Below are 11,388 nucleotides of genomic sequence, written 5' to 3'. Positions count from 1 at the left end.
ATTTGAATTTATGTACATGGACTGCTTCCAAAGCCTGTGATCTTAACTCCTAACCCCACACTGCCTCTATACAGCTCTCATGTATTCTCCATTAAATGTTTCCTAATACTGTGGCTATTAAAATTCTTGGAGGTGACACTTTATATATCATCTCATTCTCCTCACTTTAACAACCTAAGAGGGGCTTCTGCGAAGGCCTGAGAAGAAACGTTAAAAACTGTCAGTTGTTAAGTCTGTTATTTGTCTCCCCAAGCATATCTTCTCCCATCTTTTGGCAAGTGTGCCTCTCTTTCCTGTGGCAAACCCAAGCTATGTGGTTTAGACTCAGCTGGTGTACTGCCCTTTGGAAGAGAACATGGCTTGGTCCAAACTTCCCGGACATAATGACTGGTGCGGGGCTGAACCATGCCCTTGGATTACACAACGGTTTCTCAGATATGACACCCAATACTCATCAACAAAAGAAAAAATAGATAACTCGGACTTAATCAAAATCTAAAACTGTTGTACTTCAAATGATACCATCAAGAAAGTAAAAAGACAATCGACAAAATTCAAATCTGACCACTTCATCTAAGTTACCTAATTTAGTGGCATACAGTTACTCTAGTATTGCTTAGTTTTTGTTTTTGGCACCAGGGATCGAACTTGGGACCTTGCACTTGTGAGGCAGACGGTGGAACCACTGAGCTAAATCCCCAGTTAGTATGGCTTTATTACATTTTTATTTTGGTAATGTTAGTGGTCATGTGCCCACTTCCTTTCTGATTTCAGCAATCTGAGTTTTCAGTTTTCTTTCTCAGTCTCCCTACCAGTTAGTCAGTTTTGTTGATAATTTCAAAAAACCACCTTTGGTTTTGTTGCTACCTTCTGTTGTTCTTCTGTTTGCTATTTCATTAATTTTCACTGTAATCACTTGTAGCGTCATCTTTCTGCTGGCTTGGATTTCATTTATTCTTCTTTTTCATGTGTCATAAAGTGTAAGGATAAGTTATTAATTTGAGATCATTTCTTATTTGTACTATAGCAGTTACAACTGTAAATTTTCCTCAGAATTCTACTTTAGCTGTGTCTCGTGCATATTGATATTTTGTGTCTTCATTTTCATCCTAATTTTCCTTATAATTTCTTCTTTGAGTCATTGGTTATTTAGGAGTATGATATTTAATTTCCATATTATTGCAAACTTCTCAAATTTTCTTCTGTAACTGACTTCTAGTTTTATACCATTTGAGTTAGAATGTACTTTGTACAACTGCAATCTTTTAAGTTTATTGCAACCTGTTTTATAACTTAACACAGGTCTATTTTGGAGAATGCTTCACATGCACTTGGAAAGGTTTTGTTGGCATTTGGTGGCGTGTTTGTAGACTCGTGTTAGTTCATTTGGTTTAGAGTATTGTTCATGTCCTCTAGGTCCTTGTTGGATCCATTACTGAAAGTGAGGCACTCAGGTCTCTTACTATTGATGGGTTGCCTATTTCTCCTTCCAATTCTGTCTGTTTTTTCTTCATGTAGTTGGTAGCTCTATTTGCTGCATACATGCTTATAACCTTTACACATTTTTTTTATCAATTTAACTGACACTAAAATCGATACATTAAGTTTCTTTGGGTTTATATTTCTTGATATATCTGTCTTTGTTTTATTTTTTTATTTTAAATTGAATTTATTGGTAAATTCTAGGTAGACAGTACAGTTACATTCATTACTGGGATCTTGTACCTTTACATGCCAGGTCTTGGTTCTCATTTTTTCCCCTTGTCCCCACCCTCCCTTCACATCCCTTTCCATATTATTTTTTTTGAAGCAAAACATTTATTGGTACATTTTAGATATACATAATGATAACATTCATCATAGGGGATTTGTACCTGTACATGATACATCTTGCTTCTTCTTTAGATTGACACTTTTATCATTACAAAATGTCCATGTTTGTCTCCAGTAATGTTTTACTTTTTTCTTTAAATTTTTGTTTTAGGGCTTGGGATTTAGCTCAGTGTTTCCACCACCTGCCTCTCAAGCACAAGTTCCTGAGTTTGACCCCTGGTATTCTCCCCACTGAAAATAAGTCTGTTTTATCTGATACTAGTATAACCACTCTGGCTTTCCATGGTTGTTGCTTCCATGTATATTCCATGCTTCCATCCTTGTACTTCTAACTTATTTGTTTCTTTGACCTTAAAGTGTGCCTCCGGCAGACAGCACACAACTGAACCATATACTTGGTCAAGTACCTCGGACAACCTCTGCTTTTTTATTGGATTGTTTTCTGGCTGTTGTGAGCTACACCCAATGCTTTGTTTGTCACACCAAAAGACCTGGAGTCTGTCCCAAGACCTCATAAACCGTGGTAACAGAATGAGTCTTACAGTGGGCTGAAACATAGAGCCCTGATGGCGCCGAGTGAGCCCCTAGTTCTAGCCATGTTTGGAAGCAGCCATCTCATTTGGACTTCTCAGTTAGCAAAGCCAGTGAACTGATTTCCTTCTTTGCTTTGCTGGAGTCAAGTTTCATATTAACGTGGAATTATAACTAATATTTTGAACATCAAATCTTTAATAGTGTGTAAGTGATAAGACTGCAGAAATCATGTTCAACAAATTTGTAAGCTAGGGTCATTTCATGTGATGATCTGGGTAGCTAATAGCAACACAGTCATGACACAGTCACAGGCCACTGTAGGGATAGGGAACAGGGAGAATTACGGGGCTTTGCCTGATGCTCATTAAAAGCATGATTTGTGTTTTCTTCCGGGACAGTCAGGGATTTAAAAACCGTTCCTGCTATGAACCATGACTCTCCACTAGAGCCTACAGGGGCCCAATGGGTAACTAAAAGCCAAACAAAGCTTGATCTTCATTTTGTATTCTTTGTTACTATAAATCTTGGATCAGGAGATCCAAAAAAATCTGTGTAGGTGCTGGCCAGACTGGGTCAATTAGCCCTCAATTAACTTGTTCTCATCCCCCTTCAAGACCTTCAAGAGTGAGGACACCAAGATAAGAGGTTTACAGGGATGTACGGTTATACCCATAAGCCGCCAGCCATTGTCCTATAACTGTAACCACATGATTCTAGGAAAGGCAGGAACCATGTATGATGGAGGTCACCACAAACAGAGACAAACCTTACCTAGGAATGGAACCACCGCTCAGCTGTGAGATTCTAGAGCAATGGCACTATAATGATCAACTGGACCCCAGTCCCCCAGCTGATCCTTGAAAACGGGCCTGGGCTGGTCTCAACCCCTCTACCAGCATGTGTCCCCTTCAGCACCTAAGCTAGAGTTCTTTCTCATCTTCCCTCTACTATTCCAACAGAAACATTTCCTCCCTGTAGATTCACCCTTTAGGGTTAATTTTCATTTCTATGAAAGCAAAGACACAATCTGGCTGACAGCAATATCATCCCAATAACTTTATAGCCTCTTGATGCTTGATGAAATTACAGATCTCATTTATGGTGATTCTAACTGGTGTTCTTCTTAATAAAGACTTTAATATATTCATATACATCTGTTAATATGTGTTATCCAAAGGGTTGATTCCAAGAATTTTTCAATGTTAGTTGCCAGTGCTGAGGTGTAATATTAGTAAAAATATAGAAATCTGACCTGAAAAGTTCTTTAAAAATCTAATAAACTTCCCTTTTCCATTAGCCAACAGCTAGTTTATTCTAACGCCTCTGGTAAGCATATAGATTTCCAAACATCGGAACCAGTTATAGGCCCTACTAGCAAATCAGAAATGGAAAGGGAAGATTATATATATTGTGATATACACAATAAAGGTATAATAAGATTTTTAATTTGGCATGGTATTGCTTTGAAGTAGTAAAGGATGTAACAAGTTTCGTGGAAATAAAGTCAGAAAACTCTCATGATAAATTTACCGACAAGGCAGTAAGCAATTTTTTTCTGTAACCCTTGATAATATTCCTCCCTAATTCCTTCCTTGAATATGGATGCTTTGAGGCAAGTAACGGCAGCAAGAAAGACATCAGACATTATCATCGCGGAGCTCATTAAAACTTGGTGAAAATCAAAACTGTTCTCCCTGCTGAACTCTGTATAGCAACTAACCCTACCTCTCAGTACCACAGTGGGTGCCACTTGCCAATAATGTCTGTGAAAATCCTGCAACCCAATGATCTCTGTCACATTTTTTTTAAATCTCTAACATTCCAGAGGTCTTCAGGTACTGAGGAGAGACGTCTTCACAATCAAACAGCACAATGTGTAGCAAAATGCAGAGATCTGTTATACGAGCTCACCAATCAACTGGTACAAAGGTGAAATCAATTTATGAAACTCAATTATTCTTACAGAAGAAAAGGCTTCCTGGAATCGACTAAGGACCCACTTAAATGAACAAATTTGATTTATTTGTAATTGGCATATTGCTTTAAATACTTTAAGCTTCTGAATTACCTGAAAATGTGCGTTTTAGCAAACTTAATCAAGCCAGATGCACTGTAATTTGCACTAATAACAGTCCTGCCCCTAAAACAATGATGCACAGAAGTAGAGAACACCCATTGGCTTCTAGGACTTCATAAACCTTACATTGTGCAATTTGAACTCCCCTCCTACTCAAGAATCTGATTAGGCTTGAGGTGGAAAGATGTGTGCACTGACACTACAGGATTCTTATTTTTTTTGGTACCAGGGATCAAACTCAGGACTGTGCACTTGTGAAGCAGGCAGTGGCACCACTGAGCTAAATCCCCGGCAGACACTACAGGATTCCTGTGGTAAAATCTTAGTGGAGAAAGGGTCTCTCCTGTAGGCTTGGGGTAAATGACATCATCCGCTACAATGCCTTCCTTCTCCATGCTACACATTTGATTTGGCTTTAGAAAGGTGAGTTTTAAGGAAAACATGACCTAAACTTTATTTCAAATTACTCTGAAGATCAATGCATCTCAGCCATGCCCCCAAATCCTGTGTTCATAATCTGCTGTTATGATACAGGACCGGGGGAAGTAAATGTTCTGTCAGCCACAATCTCTCTTTATTATTTTAGAGAGGACTAGTTTCCATTATCAGAAGCAGATAAGGAATGCCATCACCCATTTGTCATTTGGAATGGAACACTTACTTTGTGGAGAATGAACGAAAGCCATCATGTGGTGGGTGTGTTTTTTATAATAGTGATAACAAAGTCATAAGTCAAGGTCAGGAAAAATTCAGATGTGGTTCCACTGGGTTGCTAAAATTTTGCATAGGGTGGGGAATTTCCCAACATGAAATTTGGCTTTCTAATACTTCTTTTTGTCTAAATCAGGGACAAGAACAAGAAACCTGACTTTTTCTCTCACCTCAAATGGCAATTAGTTTTTACATCACCATCTTAGAGACTGTAGTTCCATTTCTTATCCCCACTTTTATGCAATTAAGTCCATTTTTCTAAGCCCGTTAGAAACCACCACAAAGAGGACAAACCCCTAGGCTCTTGACCTAGGGATGAGAAGCACTCATTTAAATCATCATCGTTCCTTCATCCCTGGGCCTGTCAGGGATTTGAAAGCTGCTTTTTCTAAACAAACAAGCAAGCAAATTAAAAGCTGTGACTTCACTTGAGTTTACAGATGCGCAATCAGTTTCTAGCAGCAGAATAAAGATTTGACCTTCATTTTGTATCTGTCTCTTTTACTAGCTTAAAACTTTGGGTCAGATCTTTGCTCAGTTCTGTATATAAGCATGTTAACCATTTATAGAATGTCCAAAAACTGGCAATACAAGATTTACTAGTCCTGAATTTATATAACCTATCACATCCCCCTTCAAGATAAGTCTCCAGTCATTTTCCTAAATGTATGGTCAGTCACCTCAGTTCCAGCAGAACCTCCACAAAGCTGAGACCAACTTGTCTCAGGAAGACCAAATTGTTCCCTTAAGCAATAAATATTCTGCAGAGCCATCTTGCAAAATCTGAATGGAGCTTATAATCAGCCAGAAGCTGGCCCACTGAAACAACTCCTTAAAAGCCGCTCTTTTTGTTGATCTTCATCAAAGCAGTGCCCTTTAACCTCCTTGAGCTGAAGTCCTTTCTTATTTTCTAACTCTGCCTAGGAAATCAGCCTCTGTCTCTCACTAACGTGTCCTGGGATACTTTTCTACAACTGTATGTCAAGAATCTGCATGGTCCCCATCCCCTCCTTAGGGGGATATGCTTGGGCCCCATCTGGTAATATTACAACATGTCAAAAAAGGAGTCTGCAGCACATGAAAATAGGTTATTTAATAACAGAACGAAGCTGGATGTGGGCTTTGTAATCCCAGGAAAACATACAATTTAAAAATTAATAACTGATAGGCTTATCCAGAACTCAGGTCCCTTTCTGAATTACACCTTAGCACCACTGTATTTTGTAGTAGTTATTGTTAAAAGAGAAAAAACAGTAATGGCAGCTAACGTTTATTGAGAGTCAACCATATGCCAACCCTGAGGAGCAGTGAGTTTTGGAAGTTAGTGTATTTCTCACACAGATAGTAACTGGTGGAGCCATAGCCACAAAGATCCTTAACCCAGGCCATGGTCTGGACACTGTAGTCCCTCATCTTGGGGGGAAAAACCCTGGAACACAAGAGCCCTCTCTCCACACACTGCAGACTAGACATCAACTACAAAATCCAAAGGAGGCACATTTTTTTTTTTAACTGTACTAAGGGTTTCTAAAGACTTCAGCTAACTTCACCACATCTCTACGGGCAAGTCTTTCTAAGCTGCAGCTTAAGAAAAACAGGTGCTCCTACCGGAAGAAAGAGTCTCTGGGCAGCACAGGGTTTGAATAATCTCTTCCATTCTTGAGAGTTTCCCACAGAGAACGTGATGGGGTAGATTCTGTGCTCAAACTTCTTCGTATATGAGTCAGGCCACTGTCGTAACTGAAAAACACAGAAGGCAGGGAATGGTGTTTAGACATCAAGAAATATGGAAGGCTTCTGGATGGTCAAATGGAAATTGTTCAGGCAATTTACACAGAAAGTCTAACCTCTACACAGCTATTAGCCTCAACACAGCTTAAACGAAAGGCCATTTTCTCCCATCAGAACTGCCAGGATTTAAAACAAGTGACAGTCACAGTTGGCAAGGGAGTTGAGAAACTGGCACAGAAACAATGCCATGGGGGGTAATGATTTGAATAAATTGCCAGCAGGGTCATTTGGAAAACAGTTATAACGACAAAGTCCAAAAGAGAGAGGAACAAAGACTTGGTACAACCTAATTTGCAGTAGCAAAACTTGGGAACAGTCATAATATCCAACTACATGGGATAGGGAAAATAAATTATGAGAAAGTTATACCATGGAAAAATGTAGTTAGACTGCACGGAAACATAATTGTGATGTACAGTTAGTATCCAAGAAAAGTGAAGTGCAAAAAAAATTTATAATGTGGCTCTGACAGGGACAAATACATGTACATATATTTTATATGAAAAAAATGTGGACAAGGTTAAAAGTGGACACTTCTAGAGGTAGTGGTGGTGATTTCATTTCCTAAATTTGTATTTTTGTATTCTGTAGAAATTTTTTGTGACTATGTACAATAAGTTTTTTAAATTTTTTAATAGATTATTATATTGCAGTAATTTTATGTTTACAGAAAAATTGGGCAGAACATATTGAGGACCCATCTAGACCCCCACTTTCCCTGTGCCACAACTGCCCCACTATTGCTATCTTGCATTAGTGTGATTTGTTCAATATAATTGATGAACCAATACTGATACACTGTTATTGTTATGATTATTATTTCTTTTTTTTTGAGACAGGGACTCAATGTGTAGTTCAGGCTGGTCTTGGAAAGGCAGCAATCCTCCTACCTCAGCCTCCTGAGCACTTTGAATACAGGTGTGCACTACCATGTCTGGCTTTGATACACTATTATTAACTAAAGTCCATAGTTTACAGTAGGGTTAGCTCTTTGTGTTGTATGGCTCTATGGATTTGGACAAATAAATAATTTAATATAGGCAACACTGTCATATCATACAGAACAGTTCCACCCTACCTCTGTTCCACCTATCCAACCTTTCCTTTCTTCATGCCCATCAACTCTAGTAATCACTTTATTATCTTTTAGATTTACCTTTTCCAGGATATCATATAGTTGGAACCATATAGTGTTTAGCTATTTCAACTAGGCTTTCTCACTTGATATTTGCATTTAAGCTTCCTTGTGGTTCTTTTCTGGCCCGATAGCTCATTTTAAAAAATCCTTTAATAACATTCGATTGTATGGCTATACAATGGTTTGTTTCTCCATCCACCTACTGAAGCAACATTATGTTTGCTTGCAGTTTGGAAAAATTATTAAGAAAGCTGCTATAAATATTTCTGTGCAGGCTTTTACAAGTTTTTAACTCCTGTGGGTAAATGCTTAAAGCTGCAATTGCTGCATCAAATGGCAAGACTACGTTCAACTTTCTAAGAACCTGCCAAACTCTTTCATAGTTAAAACACTTTGTGCTTTTATAACCTTCTTTTGGCCTTTGATATTCTGTTTTTTTTGCTGTGATATGCATACTTGTAGATTTCTCCCTATTTATTGTTTTTGGTTTTTTTAAATTTCTTTATTTTTTTGTTTGTTTTTTTGAGACAGGGTCTCACTATGAAGTTCAGACTGCCCTGGAACTCACTGTGTAGCCCAGGCTGGTCTCCAACTCACAGCGATCCTCCTGCCTAGCTTCCCGAGTTCTGGGATCACCGGCATGTGCCATCACACCGGGCTTCTCCCTATTTATTCTGATTAGGATATACTAGGCCTCCTGGGTCTGTAGACTAGAGCTGACCATCGTTTCTGCATTGTTCTCACCTACCGCGTCTTTACAAACCTCCTGGCTTCCGACTCTCCTTTCCTTCCAGAACTCATTTGCAACGCACTGCCTTCTGCACCATTCCCTTCATATCTCTTAATTCCTAGTTGGTTTTTTCCATTTCTTTTCCTCTCCCTGCAGCATTCTGTATAATATCTTTCAGTTCATGGCTTTTTTCTTCAGCTCTGTCTTTTCTGCTGATTAACAGTTTTCACACTGCAGGTCTTTTAGCCTTTTCTCACATTTACCAGAGATGTCAGACCCTTGTTCTGACTTAATTATGTAGCTCTATGTTCAAGAAAATAGTTAGGCCCAGTGTGGTGGCTTGTAATAGGCCCAGTGTGGTGGCTTACAAGTGGTACTTGTAATCCCAGCACTTAGGAGGCTGAGGCAGGAGGATCACAGCAAGTTTGAGGCCAGCCTGAGGCTACAGAGTGAGTTCAAAGCCAGCCTGAACTATACTCCAAGACAACGTCTCAAAACAAAACAAAGCCAAATAACAAGCCAAAACCAAGGCAAAAAACGGACAAAAAGAACGTAGTTGGACCTGAGCCTGCAGAGCCTGATGGTGATAACTACCTACTGAGCTTTGCACAACTCTGTACTGAACAGTACTGTGTATTTACTCCACTCTGGGTACCAGAGACTAGGCCGCCGTGTAGGTGCACTGGCACTGGTGACCATCAAGACACTGAGAGGCCCCTTGTCTCACATGAAGCACTCTGTTGGACTTAGAGGGGAGCAACTGAGATTACAGAGGTCTAACGTGACTCTCGCATTCAGACTCGTCAAGCATGATGGCCTGTCCACCTGCAAGGCCCTTTGGGAACTTGGAACTAATGCCTTTCTGTTGTGACTGAGAGCGGGCCGGCAGGTGAGCTACCTGGGAAGGGGGAAGCTTACCGTCAGGTGCACAGGTGTTGACCACGAGCACTGGCTGCTCTCCTGGGTCCCAGCCTGGCACTTAGTGGCAACATGGCTGAATTCTCAGCTGTAAATGCTGATTGTGTTGACCTTTACCTTTTTCAGACTCATCCAAGTGCATCTATGTCTGATCCCTCGTTAATCAGAACCTCCCATTACTTGTCAGTTTGGTGGCTGAACAGTCAGGAAGTTGTTGAATTTTATCAATTATATTTCATTGCTAAAGGCTGCCTTGTCCCCCTTGCCTTTTGCCTACTCAAATTTTCTCTCTCCTGGCTGTAAACACACTGCATCTGTTCTCGATCAGTCCAACACACGTGTTCCCGGTGCTTCTGCTTTCTCTCCTGGCGCTTGCTTCCTTGCATGTTAGGTGAGCTTTGATTACAGAAATTACATCTGTGGGAACGTCTGCTGCCTGGGTGGACACCGAGAGCCTCCAGGAGGATCAGTTTTTGTTTCTTGAGGTAGGAGGCCCAGAGGCACAGAAGAGGCCTGGGCCTTCTCTCACTTCCAGTTCTCCACTTGTATTTTTTTTTTTTTTTTAAAGGACCCCACGAATACTTGAGTTTCAGGTTTTGAGTCCACCTGGGGAATGATAATTTCCACAGGTCCTTGAAGGAGAAAGACTAAAAGAAAAATTTTTTACTCAAAGTCAAGGCATCATTCCTTGTTCTCACACTATGGGAAGTTTTTATGTTTTAATTTAACACATCTTTCCCCTAAAAGTGTAGCCTTTATTGGGTCCCAGCTTTTTATGAGGGGTGGTGGTGCTGAGGGTTGAACCCAAGGCTTCGTGCATGCTAGGCAGGTGGTCTCTCACTTAGCTGCGGCCCAGCCCTCAGGTCCCAGTTGTGTAGGAAGCGGTCTCCTTTCACCTGGTGTCTGTGCAGGCTTTGGGCCACTGCCCAGGGCCATGGACTCATCGGCATGGGCTTTATGACTCTCTAAACACCCACAGGCACAGTGCTCACTTAGCCACTCATCTTGTGCTTTTACCTCATTCTTTACCCATGCAAATCATTCTCCTTTCCTGCAGTTCATTCATTTTTGCAAATTTTAAAATAGTTTTCAACACGTATACTTGTTAGAGCACAAGAAGTTAGGGTCTCTGATTCATCTCATTGCCCTCACGTGGCTTTGGCGGGCTGACAACAACAAAGCAGATATAGTGGACCCTTGACTTATGAACTTGATCTTTTCCCAAGGGCTGATTGCAATGCAAGTTGGTTTTAAGTCAGTACAGCTGAGTTCCGGATGTTTACCTGGGTACACACTATAGATAGCAAGAGGCAGATGGATCTTCTATCAAACTAATTACTCCAAGTCATTTTTTTGTCAGGCTGATTGTTAATTTGAGAGTCCACTGAACAAAGAAGCCAAAACAACTAAATCGCAGTGGGCGTGGTGGTGCACGCCTAAAATCTCTGCATTTAGGAGGATACCTTGAGTTTGAGGCCAGCCTGGGCTCCACAGTGAGTTCAAGGCCAGCCTGAACTACATAGTGAGCCCCTGTCTCAAAAAAGGAAAAAACAGGGCCAGGGATTTAGATCAGTGGTTCTGCTGCCTGCCTCAGAAGTGCCTGAATTTGATCCCCAGAACCAAAAAAAAAAAAAAAAAAAAAAAAAAAAAAAAAAA

At 40.3% G+C, this 11,388-nt stretch overlaps 1 protein-coding gene across 1 annotated transcript in view; it reads right to left on the bottom strand.

Annotated features, from left to right (window-relative positions):
• The window catches only part of Gxylt2 (glucoside xylosyltransferase 2), a 73,703-nt gene that overhangs the window by 48,925 nt on the left and 13,390 nt on the right, over positions 1–11,388 (bottom strand). The window contains exon 3 of the mRNA XM_033757022.1: positions 6,764–6,895. Coding sequence (XP_033612913.1) covers positions 6,764–6,895 — 132 coding nt within the window. The remainder of the gene's footprint in view (positions 1–6,763; positions 6,896–11,388) is intronic.

Source organism: Fukomys damarensis, unplaced genomic scaffold (assembly GCF_012274545.1).
Source record: "Fukomys damarensis isolate Sample0158 unplaced genomic scaffold, DMR_v1.0_HiC HiC_scaffold_28, whole genome shotgun sequence".
NCBI lineage: Eukaryota > Metazoa > Chordata > Mammalia > Rodentia > Bathyergidae > Fukomys > Fukomys damarensis.
The sequence above is the reverse complement of the archived record's forward strand: the minus strand, read 5'-3'. Positions and strand labels throughout refer to the sequence as shown.